The 15,398-nt window shown below is 38.2% G+C and overlaps 1 protein-coding gene across 3 annotated transcripts in view; it reads right to left on the reverse strand.

Annotated features, from left to right (window-relative positions):
* hhat (hedgehog acyltransferase) overlaps positions 1 to 15,398 on the reverse strand; it is a 287,098-nt gene that overhangs the window by 149,762 nt on the left and 121,938 nt on the right. For all 3 annotated transcript variants that reach the window (XM_039738569.1, XM_039738567.1, XM_039738568.1), the window contains one exon: positions 15,220 to 15,255. In XM_039738569.1, the coding sequence (XP_039594503.1) occupies positions 15,220 to 15,255 (36 nt within the window). The remainder of the gene's footprint in view (positions 1 to 15,219; positions 15,256 to 15,398) is intronic.

Consider the following 15,398-nt stretch of genomic DNA (forward strand, 5'->3'; position numbering starts at 1 on the left):
GGTGGACTAAACAAAGTCAATGTGAAAACAGTCATATTAATAGCTCTTTGACAGCTTAGAATAAAACCCACTAGGAATGGGTTGGGTTTTGGTCAGCTGACTGGGCTCATATTCTAAGAAATTTTTCTCAGTATGCATTTATTGCCTTTTACTTCCTGGCGAACAACCATAGCAGTATTTATTCCTTAGGCACATATACTCAATTGCGTACATCTGCATATGTAACTATTACCAAAAAAATGTGACATGATGTGTTTCACCGGGGTTGAAGCTAAACACCTTTGGGGACACTTATGCCATAATATAATCAAACTTGATTTACTTTAATCAAAACAATGAACTAAATAAGAACAGTTCTTGTTCTTAGGTGTACAGTATAATAGTGTGTCTATACTTTGAAGCTTATTGGTTGAGATCCCAATTTTGCCTTTAGAATAGTAATTTGCTTAATCAATAATATGGGTTAGATTTAACTTCTCTTGAACAGTAATATCTTCTTTAGTGCAGCAGATTTAAATTGTAGTTTTCTATTAACTAGAGGCTGATTTAATAGTCAGCCAGAAATGAAAGTTCCAGGCTAAATATTGTATTGTTACTGAAAAAATAAGCATTTATAAGTAATCTTGCATTTCATCAGCATCAACAAAATGGTTAACCAACATAACATAAATAGATTTGTTTGTATATTTTTTTTATCTTCCTTATATGTGAATGAAAGTTTTACTTAGAGGGAAGACCATGAGTTTAAGTGAGATTGTTCCCTTAAAACTGCACCTAGGAATTCATTCTAAACTTCCTGTATAGAAAAGAAACAAAATGAATCCCCATTGGCTCCTTTAAGAAGGCATGTGGGGAGCAGTATGAAGAAAATTTTGTTTGTACGTATCTGTGGGTCAAGGACACTCTGGGCCAATTAAAACACGTCAGTTATTTAAAAGGATTCAGATATTGGAGTCTTTGTATAATTTAAACCACAAGAGTTTTTTGATAAAGATTAGCAATGCATATGAGCTGCTGAGAGTGCACTTCTAAAGACACAGGGACTGAGCCATGAGATACCTTATTAAGAATTCTCTGGTAGAAATATTCAGTTTTTCTTTTAAAGAGTTTTCATCAAATATATCAATACTGTATATTCAAGCTTATTTCTTTGTTTAGAATTGTCTAAATATTCAAAAGCAATGGAACATATTCTAGACTGATTTATATTTTTTGGCTATATTATGGGTGTAAGTAGTATAATGTGATTGTTTTTTGTTTTATTAGTTGTTTAAGCGAAGTACTTACATGCTGTTTAATTGTTCTTACATATTTTGTTCATTATGTCTTACCTGCTGTTTTAGACTTCTTCTATGTTTGGGTGTGGTGGACAGATTTTTATTTGGATGGTTTAATGTTGGCCTTAATTCTTCAATTTAATTAAAAGTGTATACTTTGCGGTTAATAAATAAGTTTTAGTGAGCGGTTAAAGACACCCTTGCGGAGGAAACTCATTTTGGCCGCTTGTATTCGCAATCTTATTCTTTCGGTCATTACCAATAGCTCATTACCACAGGTGAGGGTAGGAACGTAAATCGACTGGTAAATTGAGAGCTTTGCCTTACGGCTCAGCTCCTTTTTCCTCCGCAGGGTGTCTGGGCTTTCCCTTAAAGATAGGGTGAGATGCTCAGTCATCCAGGAGGGGCTCAGAGTAGAGCCACTGCTCCTCCACATCGAGAAGAGTCAGATGAGGTGGCTTGGGCATCTGATCAGGATGCCTCCTGGACGCCTCCCTGGTGAGGTGTTCCAGGCACGTCCAACCGGGAGGGGGCCCCCGAGGAAGACCCAGGACACACTGGAGGGACTATGTTTCCCGGCTAGCCTGGGAATGCCTTGGGATTCTCCCGGAAGAGCTAGAAGAAGTGGGTGGGGAGAGGGAAATCTGGGCCTCTCTGCTCAAGCTGCTGCAAAAAATAAATATGATGAAATATTAAATATGAGACAAAATTGGAGCATTTTGAAAACAGTAAAACATATTACGAATAACATAATTTCCCAACTAAAACAATGGCCAGCCTGGGATGTAACCCTAGATTACTACATATATCAGGAACTAACAACAATATGGATCAGACATTAAAATAATAAGATAACCAAATGAGCCTGACTGGTTGGAATAGTCTCCTTTGGTCTCTAAAAATGTAAGTTCTTCTGTAAAATGATATTCTTAAAAACTTTAAATAGAAACAGTAATTACCAAAAGGAATTCATTTTAGTTTGTTATTGATATAGCTATGTGAATAAATGTAAAGAAAATGTAAAGAAACATAATTTGCAACTGGTGATTCAATTTGTTAGGAGCATTTAATTTTTTATTCTGTAAAATTACATTCTGTTGATATATACATGTACACTCTATTATGTGTCTGGCTATAAAAAAGGTATATAATATATTGTCTAAAACAACCATTTTAGTTTTAAGAAGATTTTTTCAGAGGCAGTTTTTGTTTCAAAACTGATATAAATACAAAGTTTGCAGAATTTTTTTTTAAATGAACGTTGTTTTATTTGTATAGAACGCTTCATTTCATAAAATGAAGGTAATTAAAAATCATGGAGTAGAGAAAAGATTGAATAAAGTTCCATAGTTCTAATTATTTTATGGCTTGTACTTATGTTAAATTGTTTTATTAAAACTATCTTTGTAAAGACAAAATTGTTTGCTGGACTTTTAAGTCGAAGTACATTTAAGAATAAACTGAAGCTTCATTTTATACTAACTGAAATGTTGGATAAAAGTGTACAAGGTTAAGACTAGGCTGCAGTAGTGCAGTTTTAATGTATGGATTATAGCATAAGAAATTAGACTTTACATCTTACAAGATGTGGGACCAGAAATGACCCTGAGCTGTTCATAAAACCTTCTGGTTCACTGCTTACTGTTTTAATCAAAGAATTATCCTTTCAAGATTTAATTCTTCTCCTGACAGATATCTCTCAGGGGATAATTATCTCCCCATGCACAAAATCCAGCACAAATGAGAAATGAAAGAATATTTTACCTTTATCTTGGTTTTAGTCTTCTGCCTACAACTAAACCTATGGCCTTCAAAGGCACACAATCAATTTACAGAAGCTTAGCTAGACCAATTATTGTACTGTTTCCAATGATTTGCTGTAGTTCGTACCAATTAAACTGTAAACTCTAGACAGGGAATGGTCAGAAAGTGAAGTACAGTTACGGGTAGGCATTAAGAAATCAGAAATCTACCCTATGTCCCTGTCAGTGAAACTCAGTTATTAGCCATGTTGCTCTTCACTCATTACTAGCTTCTTTTTGGGCAGATCTATGAAAAAACAAAGGCTGATGCTTATTCTGTCAATTTTCAATACAGTATCTTTATGTGCTCTTTTAGCTATTTTCAAACCCTTAGCCAAGTGAAATAAAAAAATGTTTACATATCTCTGTGCTTTTGGGTCAGCAAAGTAAACTTCATTGTTTCTTATCTAAATGACATAAAGAAAGTTTATACATTTTTATCACTTCCCTAATTCTTGGAATAAAACAAAAATTATGTTTAATTACTTTACATAATACTAAGGACCTGATAAATAAATAGAAATAAACCATTAAAAGTAAGCTATCCAAGCAGAATCTAAAATTCATTTATTGTATATTTTATTTGAGATTTATGTAACTTTAAGATAATACTTAAATTACAAATCTTTTATGGAAGTAAGATTTCACAAGGATCATTATTTTCAAGTAATGCATATGGTAACTTCTATTAAGCATTTATTTACAGTTAGGTCCATAAATATTTGGACAGAGACAACTCTTTTCTAATTTTGGTTCTGTTCATTACCACAATGAATTTTAAATGAAACAACTCTGATGCAGTTGAAGTGCAGACTTTCAGCTTTAATTCAGTGGGTTGAACAAAACGATTGCATAAAATTGTGAGGCAACAAAAGCATTTTTTAACCCAATCCCTTCATTTCAGGGGCTCAAAAGTAATTGGACAATTGACTCAAAGGCTATTTCATGGGCAGGTGTGTTCAAGTTCGTCGTTATGTCTTATCAATTAAGCAGATAAAAGGCCTGGAGTTGATTTAAGGTGTGGTGCTTGCATGTGGAAGATTTTGCTGTGAACAGACAACATGCGGTCAAAGGAGCTCTCCATGCAGGTGAAAGAAGCCATCTGAGAAATTGTTAGAATATTACGAGTGGCAAAATCTACAGTTTGGTACATCCTGAGAAAGAAAGCAGGCACTGGTGAACTCAGCTACACAAAAAGACCTGGACGTCCACGGAAGACAACAGTGGTGGATGATCGCAGAATCATTTCCATGGTGAAGAGAAACCCCTTCACAACAGACAACCAAGTGAACAGCACTCTTCAGGGGGTTGGCGTATCAATATCCAAGTCTACCATAATAAGAAGACTGCATGAAAGTAAATACAGAGGGTGCACTGCAAGGTGCAAGCCACTCATAAGCCTCAAGAATAGAAAGGCTAGATTGGACTTTGCTAAAGAACATCTAAAAAAGCCAGCACAGTTCTGGAAAACCATTCTTTGGACAGAAGAAACCAAGATCAACCTCTACCAGAATGATAGCAAGAAAAAAGTATAGAGAAGGCGTGGAACAGCTCATCATCCAAAGCACACCACATCATCTGTAAAACACGGTAGAGGGAGGCAGTGTGATGGCTTGGGTGTACATGGCTGCCAGTGGCACTGGGACACTAGTGTTTATTGATGATGTGACACAGGACAGAAGCAGCCGAATGAATTCTAAGGTGTTCAGAGACATACTGTCTGCTCAAATCCAGCTAAATGACGTCAAATTCATTGGGCTGCGTTTCATGATACAGATGGACAATGACCCAAAACATACAGCCAAAGCAACCCAGGAGTTTATTAAAGCAAAGAAGTGGAAAATTCTTGAATGGCCAAGTCTGTCACCTGATCTTAACCAAATTGAGCAGGCATTTCACTTGTTGAAGACTAAACTTCAGACAGAAAGGCCCACAAACAAACAGCAACTGAAAGCTGCTGCAGTAAAAGCCTGGCAGAGCATTAAAAAGGAGGAAACCCAGCATCTGGTGATGTCCACGAGTTCAAGACTTCGGGCTGTCATTGCCAGCAAAGGGTTTTCAACCAAGTATTAGAAATGAACACTTTATTTCCAGTTACTTAATTTGTCCAATTACTTTTGAGCCCCTGAAATAAAGGGATTGTGTTAAAAAACACGCTTTAGTTGCCTCACATTTTTATGCAATCTTTTTGTTCAACCCACTGAATTAAAGCCGAAAGTCTGCACTTCAAATGCATCTGAGTTGTTTCATTTAAAATTCATTGTTTTAATGTACAGAACCAAAATTAGAAAAAAGTTGTCTCTGTCCATATATTTATGGACCTAACTGTATAATTATTTTTGTGCTATTATGATCAAGCATTACACATACCACAGTAAGTCTTCTCACAGACTACAGCCCTGTGTACAGTATGTATTTATCATTGGATAAGCTAATTTAACAACCAATACTAAGTTAAACTAAGCAGTATTTTTAAAAGTATAACTAGAGGTTTATGCTATTATTCCTTAAAAGAAATGTAAAGATTTTTTTGTGCCACAAAATTTAGCAATTTAAAAATACTACAAAATGTCTATTTTTATTTTTAAATATATACATACACAGTGATCCCTCGCTATATCGCGCTTCGACTTTCGCTGCTTCACTCCATCGCGGATTTTAAATGTAAGCATATCTAAATATATATCACGGATTTTTCGCTGGTTCGCGGCTATCTGTGGACAATGGGTCTTTTAATTCATGGTACATGCTTCCTCAGTTTGTTTGCCCAGTTGATTTCATACAAGGGGCCCTATTGGCAGATGGCTGAGAAGCTACCCAATCAGAGCACCTATTAGGCATTAAATATAACTCCTCAATGATATTCTTTATGTTTCCGCACGGTGCTTCGCACACTTAAAAGCTCTAACAGCATGTATTGATTTTTAAATGTTTGCTTTTCCTCTCTCTTTCTCTCTCTCTGACATTCTCTGCTCCTGACGGAGGGGGTGTGAGCAGAGGGGTGGTTTGCACAATGGCTGTTTGCTTAGAAGATACGGACGCTCCTCTAAAAAATTCTGAAAGACTACCTTCACATTCATCCCTTCATTGCGGCCACTTTATCGCGGTGCTTTGCATACTTAAAAGCCCAACAGCCCTATTGATTTTTGATTGTTTACTTTTCTCTCTCTGACATTCTCTGCTCCTGACGCACGCTCCTCTGAAGAGAAAGATATGTTTGTATTCTTTTAATTGTGAGAAAGAACTGTCATCTCTGTCTTGTCATGCAGCACAGTTTAAACGTTCATGTCTAGAGGGCTCTAATAATGTTAAAAAACTTATTTAGAAGGTCGTAAATAGGTTTTCTATGCTCTAACTGCGAAAATATTAGACTTATAAATAAAGAATCCTACTTCGTGGAAATTCATTTATCGCGGAAGAGTCTGGAACGAACTGCGATAAACAAGGGTTTACTGTATAACTGTGCGGAGAATATTTATAAAACACTGTGGGAGAGTTTCTAAGGGCTTAAAACATATAAAAATAACCATACAAACATATGGTTTCTACTTCGCGGATTTTCACCTATCACAGGGGGTTCTGGAACGCAACCCCCGCGATCGAGGAGGGATTACTGTATGTATATGTAAACAGTGCATCCGGAAAGTATTCACAGCACATCACTTTTTCCACATTTTAATATGTTAAAGCCTTATTCCACAATGGATTAAATTCATTTTTTCCTCAGAATCCTACACACAACAGCCCATAATGACAATGTGAAAAAAGTTCACTTGAGATTTTTGCAAATTTATTAAAAATAAAAAAATTGAGAAAGCACACATACATAAGTATTCACGGCCTTTGCCATGAAGCTCTAAATTGAGCTCAGGTGCATCCTGTTTCCCCTGATCATCCTTGAGATATTTCTGCAGCTTAATTGGAGTCCACCTGTGGTAAATTCAGTTGATTGGACATGATTTGGAAAGGCACACACCTGTCTATATAAGGTCCCACAGTTGACAGTTCATGTCAGAGCACAAACCAAGCATGAAGTCAAAGGAATTGTCTGTAGAACTCCGAGACAGGATTGTCTCAAGGCACAAATCTGGGGAAGGTTACAGAAAAATTTCTGCTGCTTTGAAAGTCCCAATGAGCACAGTGGCCTTCATCATCCGTAAGTGGAAGAAGTTCGAAACCACCAGGTTTAAACTGCTTAAAAAAATTAAAGGAACACTTTGAAAACACATCAGATCTCAATGGGAAAAAGAAATCCTCCTGGATATCTATACTGATATAGACTGGGTAATGTGTTAGGAACGAAAGGATGCCACATTGTTTGATGCAGCACTTTGTATGGCCCCTGTGTTCTTGTATGCATGCCTGACAACATCGGTGCATGCTTCTAATGAGATGACAGATGGTGTTGTGGGGGATCTCCTCCCAGATCTGGACCAGGGCATCACTGAGCTCCTGGACAGTCTGAGGTGCAACCTGGTGGCATTGGATGGACCAAAACATAATGTCCCAGAGGTGTTCTATTGGATTTAGGTCAGGAAAGTGTGGTGGCCAGTCAATGGTATCAATTCCTTAATCCTCCAGGAACTGCCTGCATACTCTCACCACATGAGGCCAGGAATTGTCGTGCACCAGGAGCCACTGTACCAGCATAGGGTCTGACAATGGGTCCAAGGATTTCATCCTGATACCTAATGGCAGCCAAGGTGCCTTTGTCAAGCCTGTAGCGGTCTGTGTGACCCTCCATGGATATGCCTCCCCAGACAATCATTAACCCACCACCAGACTGCTCATGCTGAATGATGTTACAGGCAGCATAATGTTCTCCATGGCTTCTCCAGACCCTTTCACTTCTGTCACATGCTCAGGGTGAACCTGCTCTCATCTGTAAAAAGCACAGGGCACCAGTGGTGCATCTGCCAATTCTGCTATTCTATGGCGAATGCCAATCGAGCTGCATGCTGCTGGGTAAGTGAGCTCAGGGCCCATTAGAGGACATGGGGCCCTTGGGTCACCCTCATGAAGTCTTTCTGGTTGTTTGGTCAGAGACATTCACACCAGTGGCCTGCTGGAGGTCATTTTGTAGGGCTCTGGCAGTGCTCATCCTGTTCCTCCTTGCCCAAAGGAGCAGATACTGGTCCTGCTGATGGGTTATGGGCCTTCTATGGCCCTCTCCAGCTCTCCTAGAGTAACTGCTTGTCTCCTAGAATCTCCTCCATACCCTTGAGACTGTGCAGGGAGACACAGCAAACCTTCTGGCAATGACATGTATTGATGTGCCATCCTGGAGAAGTTGGACTACCTGTGCAACCTCTGTAGGGTCCAGGTATCGCCTCATGCTACCAGTAGTGACACTGACTGTAGCCAAATGCAAAACTAGTGAAGAAACAGTCAGAAAAGATGAGGAGGGAAAAATGTCAGTGGCCTCCACCTGTTAAACCATTCCTGTTTTGGGGGTCATCTCATTGTTGCCCTCTAGTGCATCTGTTGTTAATTTCATTAACACCACAGCAGCTGAAACTGATTAACAACCCCCTCTGCTACTTAACTGACCAGATTAATATCCCATAAGTTTCATTGACTTTATACTATACTCTGATTAAAAAGTGTTCCTTTAATTCTTTTGAGCAGTATATATACACATACATATATACATATATAGACATAGATATACAGTGGTGTGAAAAACTATTTGCCCCCTTCCTGATTTCTTATTCTTTTGCATGTTTGTCACACAAAATGTTTCTGATCATCAAACACATTTAACCATTAGTCAAATATAACACAAGTAAACACAAAATGCAGTTTTTAAATGATGGTTTTATTATTTAGGAGAAAAAATCCAAACCTACATGGCCCTGTGTGAAAAAGTAATTGTCCCCGAACCTAATAACTGGTTGGGCCACCCTTAGCAGCAATAACTGCAATCAAGCGTTTGCGATAACTTGCAATGAGTCTTTTACAGCGCTCTGGAGGAATTTTGGCCCACTCATCTTTGCAGAATTGTTGTAATCAGCTTTATTTGACGGTTTTCTACCATGAACCGCCTTTTTAAGGTCATGCCATAGCATCTCTATTGGATTCAGGTCAGGACTTTGACTAGGCCACTCCAAAGTCTTCATTTTGTTTTTCTTCAGCCATTCAGAGGTGGATTTGCTGGTGTGTTGTGGGTCATTGTCCTGTTGCAGCACCCAAGATCGCTTCAGCTTGAGTTGACGAACAGATGGCCGGACAGTCTCCTTCAGGATTTTATGGTAGACAGTAGAATTCATGGTTCCATCTATCACAGCAAGCCTTCCAGGTCCTGAAGCAGCAAAACAACCCCAGACCATCACACTACTACCACTATATTTTACTGTTGGTATGATGTTCATTTTCTGAAATGCTGTGTTCCTTTTACACCAGATATAACGGGACATTTGCCTTCCAAAAAGTTCAACTTTTGTCTCATCAGTCCACAAGGTATTTTCCCAAAAGTCTTTGCAATCATTGAGATGTTTCTTAGCAAAATTGAGACGAGCCCTAATGTTCTTTTGCTTAACAGTGGTTTGCGTCTTGGAAATCTGCCATGCAGGCCATTTTTGCCCAGTCTCATTCTTATGGTGGAGTCGTGAACACTGACCTTAATTGAGGCAAGTGAGGCCTGCAGTTCTTTAGACGTTGTCCTGGGGTCTCTTGTGACCTCTCGGATGAGTCGTCTCTGCGCTCTTGGGGTAATTTTGGTCGGCCGGCCACTCCTGGGAAGGTTCACCACTGTTCCATGTTTTTGCCATTTGTGGATAATGGCTCTCACTGTGATTCACTGGAGTCCCAAAGCTTTAGAAATGGCTTTTTAACCTTTACCAGACTGATAGATCTCAATTACTTCTGTTCTCATTTGTTCCTGAATTTCTTTGGATCTTGGCATGATGTCTAGCTTTTGAGGTGCTTTTGGTCTACTTCTCTGTGTCAGGCAGCTCTTATTTAAATGATTTCTTGATTGAAACAGGTGTGGCAGTAATCAGGCCTGGGGGTGGCTACGGAAATTGAACTCAGGTGTGATACACCAAAGTTAGGTTATTTTTTAACAAGGGGGCAATTACTTTTTCACACAGGGCCATGTAGATTTGGATTTTTTTCTCCCTAAATAATAAAAACCATCATTTAAAAACTGCATTTTGTGTTTACTTGTGTTATATTTGACTAATGGTTAAATGTATTTGATAATCATAAACATTTTGTGTGACAAACATGCAAAAGAATAAGAAATCAGGAAGGGGGCAAATAGTTTTTCACACCACTGTACCTCAAGCGGCTCTGTTTGTGCTGTGGGCGGAGAAAAGGCTTCCTCTGCATCACTCTCGCATACAGCATCTTCTTGTGTAAAGTGCGCCGAATGGTTGAACGATGCACAGTGACTCCATCTGCTGCAAGATGATGTTGTAGGTCTTTGGTGCCGGTCTGTGGGTTGACTCTGACTGTTCTCACCATTCGTCGCTTCTGTCTATCCGAAATCTTTCTTGGTCTGCCACTTCGAGCCTTAACTTGAACTGAGCCTGTGGTCTTCCATTTCCTCAATATGTTCCTAACTGTGGAAACAGACAGCTTAAATCTCTGGGACAGCTTTCTGTATCCTTCCCCTAAACCATGATGGTGAACAAGCTTTGTCTTCAGGTCATTTGAGAGTTGTTTTGTGACCCCCATGTTGCTACTCTTCAGAGAAAATTAAAGGAGGAGGGAAACTTGCAATTGACCCCCTTAAATACTCTCTCATTATAGGATTCACCTGTGTATGTAGGTCAGGGGTCACTGAGTTTACCAAGCCAATTTGAGTTCCAATAATTAGTTCTAAACGTTTTGGAATCAATAAAATGACAACGGTGCCCAAATTTATGTACCTGCCTGATTTTGTTTGAACAATTATTGCACACTTTCTGTAAATCCAATAAACTTCATTTCACTTCTCAAATATCACTGTGTGTGTCTCCTATATGATATATTTAACTGACATTTTTTATCGTAACAACCAACGATTTATACAGGAAAATAATGACTATTAACAAGGTTGCCCAAACTTTTGCATCCCACTGTATGTATGTGTGTGTATATATATATATATATATATATATATATATACACAAAATCCAATATCTGTCCGTCCATCTGTATGTCTGTTTGCTTTTCACAAGAGAACTACTTAACAGATTTAAATCAGTTTTTTTTTTTTCTATTATTTGCTTGAACATTCTGGTTGATTTTGCAACTTCTCTCATCGCACTACGTATTATAGTTCAGTTATGGCACCGATTTATTTACGCAAATCTGAGAGACAGGCTGTGGGCCTAAGGGAGGGAGAGGTGGGACGTTGGGAGTAGGGAGCTAGATGGGGCCATTCTCACTCACACACCAGCCTCCGTTTGATTCGCTCTACCTCTCGCCACGTGTTTGGAGCGTACCTTGCCTCCGCTTAGCTAGCGATACCTGTTTGTTCAGCAGACATTATTATCTAGAGATTGTTAAAGAGCAACATTTGAGTTTTTGAGAGAAAGATCACAGCTACGTGCGTTTTAGAGGGTACCTGCTCATTGTCAGAGATATCATGGCCATGTGCTCTTCCTCCCACATGGGGGATGCTTACCCATAAGTGCTGAACACAATCAGATACAGTGGAAACGTTTGATGTTGGAGTGTACCCAACTTTTTACATTTTTGGCAAAGAAACCATAGCTACATTCTCGCCCCGATAGCAAAACTAAAAATATTGTAAATCAAGAGACCCTTGGATATGAAAGCTATCAATATACATTTTTCTGAATACAAATTATTACATTTTATTTTTTTTTTTTACTTTTCCAAAGTTTGTCCGGTTTCACTACTACAGGGGCCGAGCCGCAGGCGACAGGCTAGTAGTTAATACAAAGAAGACCATTTGCAAGCACTGCAAGAGAGTTTTGATATACGTTACAGCAAACACTACGAACATGCTGAACTATGTACAACACCATCACAGTGACAAATGCAAATCAATACAAATTAAACAAAGGCCAGCCATCTGACAAGTTTATTTACAGCACTGCTTCCACAGTCGAGTGCAAGAGGCCAAAAAATAATAAGGTGTATTGGTGTTTCAATTGTGAAAGACAGGAGACCATTTTCAATCATTGAGTATGAGGGCTTTCAGCTGCTCATGAACACGCTTGAGCCAATATATAGAATTCCTTCATGCCCGCACTGTATTGCCAGCCCTGTAGTAAGAGGCTAAGATGAATGTGAAGGAATCCCCGAAAAATGAGATAGCATTGCAATAAATAAAAGACAGCTGGACCTCCAGGGCAAACCAAAGTTACATCACAATCACAGCCCATGCTATCACCAGCAACTGAGAAATGGCAAGTTTTGTATTTCAAACTCTGCCTCATTTTCAAACCCACTCGGGGTGCAACATTGCTAGGGTGATGAAATCGGTGGTTTTGGAGTGGGAGCTTGAAAGACCTAATCATAACATCACTATTGTTACTGATAATGCATTTAACATGGATGTAGCAGACAGACAGGCTGGCTTTACCCTCATATCAGGTACTTTGCACATACTTTAAATTTGGCTACCCATGCAGGTTTGGCCATACTGCATGTTAGTCATCTGCTTGGTTGTGTGAGATGGGTCATTGCTTATTTCTACCGGAGCCAGACAGTTGCAACTGTATTCGCTGCCACACAGAAATTAGCGGGCCTTCCGTCAAATGCATGAATAGTCAACGTTATAACACGATGGAATAGTACACTGGAAATGCTCGATCGTCATCTTGAGCAGCAACCAGCAATAGCAGCAACCCTCATAAGCACAGAGATATGGCAAAATGCATGTGAAATCGACATGCTGGATGGCACTAGTGACGCTAAGGGCATCGTAAAACTGCTTTAAATCCATCAAGTCAGCCCTTACAATGCTATGTAATAAACACATCCCCACTGTGTCTGTCCTCGTGCCGCAGAAGCACATGACTGAGCAAAGCATGGCCCTAAACAAGAAAGATTCAACTACTGTGGCCAGCATAAATTCTGAAAGATCTCACGGCCACATACAGTGCGGACTATGATTTTCTTGTGGAGTGCACTGCAATGGATGCAAGATTTAATCTGGAACCCAGCCAGCACAATGCTGTGTTCAACAGGCTGAAGGAGAAAGCAAACCAGTTACAATACAGGCAGATATTTATTTACTTGTATGTGTGTGTCTTTGTTCAGCAGTAAAAAGTATTTTTTCTAAAGTGCTAGTAGTACTAACTCACAGTAGCCTCTGAGAAAGAACTCAGTATCTTGACATTAATACTAAAGCAAAAATGTACAAATACAATGAAATTGTAAAGGTAAAAATAACCATAATGTGGAACAACTTCTATGTGAAACCAGTTGTAATATTAATCATGCAGCAGCACTTGCTACAAAATTCAAACAGAAACTAATGTAAAGTTTTTCACTTACTATTCTGCTGAGGGACTATACCTGAGTTCTGGAAACTGTCAATCATTATTCCAGTTCACATTTAAGCTACACTTGCCAAAAACCTGATATTTATTAGGGGATCATAACTGGACACTTTCTTCACACTTGTATTTTCATATATTTTGTCAAGAGTTCACATAATAAATTTGCAAAGAAAACAGGCAGATGATCCAAGACTGCTTGATGGGTTTCTAAACATCATGGATTACTCTGTGACCTGAATGCCTAGATTTTACAAACCTACTACAACTGTAAAAAGAGAAGTCTGCAGCTACTTACAGCTAAAACAAATGTGGTGTGCTCATTTTACAGGCACAAATTATGTTTTGTCAAATCTAATCTGAAGATTCCAGTTCATATCTGATTTCAAATCCATATGTGAACCAGGCCTAAATACATTTAGAGGAGTACCTCTCAAATGCAATACACTGAAATGCAATGTACTTTTGGTGTAAAGAATAATAACACAGAACAATTTCATCAAAAGTGTTATAATTAGGTTTACATATTTTATGCTTTTTCTTTTCTATTTGTACACATTTTGCTCTCTTCAGGTGTCTTGAAATATGTTAAATCTAAATTCGTAATTTACTTTTTCTGTTATTTTATTTTAAATCCAGTTCATTATTTCATGCAGCTCATTTTCCATAGCTTGTTTCTTTTCCTGTGACGCCACTTTGTTTTATATGGAGACAGTCATTTTGTGGACCATTTGTTTATTGTTGCCATCATGTTGCTAAGCTCATACAACCAAAAGATTGTGACGCATGATGTGACCACAATGATGGTACAAGAGTCAGGTTCATGCACTTCCAGGTTGCCCAAAATTAAAGATATTCCTTAAAACCTTTTTGTGTGTTTGAGTTATATTTCTGACATTGAACCTTTGCTTCTGACCGGTTCACTGCTATTTGTTATTTGCTTTTTTTCATCATGTGGTGTTGGCCCAGTGCAACATCATCTTTGGTTATTTATTTACTTGCCCAAGTGGTCTGCCACACTTCTCACCTTTGTCAGAATACAAAGAAGTGAACAGCATTGTACTGTAGAACATATACTTGCAATTACTATAAACAATAACATCTTACAAATTCCTGGAACCCCTGTCAGAGAATTATTCCTGAATTTTTAATTAGCTCTCAATACCTTCTAGCTTCACAAACTGATTTATAAATTTCACAGTAAGTGTTAATCCATGTATTGTATTATGAAACAGGATTTTCTTTTCACTTGTGCCCAGGAAGCTCAAAGAAAAGTACATATTCCAATAAAGGGGAAGTTTTGTTTGTCTCCTTTGCTTTTCACTCTGTAGATATTTAAAAAAATATTTTCTTAAACATTATATTTTTAACATCACTTAACAATTGCAGTTTTGTAAAGACTACAACAGTGCTGATGTGCAACCACTGCCGAAGCTTACTTGACATAAGCAGCTATTGCTCCAAGGTATAATCTTGTACATTTTGATAAATGTTTATATATATTTAATTACACAGTACATGGTGTAATTCATTGTGAAAATTAAAAAATCATCTAACATTCCAGTTAGAACACAAGACCCTGAAAATAATTGAGAGGATTAATTTTCATCATACATTTAATGTAAATCATTTGTGCAATATACTGCCATGGGGGGAGAAAGAAACTTTTTTATAACATACCTGAGAAGCCATCGATGTAATCCCACATCAAAATGCCTAAAAAACAAAATCAAACCACAAAATCTTCATTTAAAAGGCTAATATAATGAACTGTACAGAAAATAACATGGTTATTTAACAGAAGTAAAAGGCTTTTGTTTTTTAAATTTTTAAAATTATAGAAGCCAATCCTAATGTTT

The sequence above is a fragment of the Polypterus senegalus genome, chromosome 16 (genome assembly GCF_016835505.1).
Source record: "Polypterus senegalus isolate Bchr_013 chromosome 16, ASM1683550v1, whole genome shotgun sequence".
In the NCBI taxonomy this organism is placed as follows: Eukaryota; Metazoa; Chordata; class Cladistia; order Polypteriformes; family Polypteridae; genus Polypterus; species Polypterus senegalus.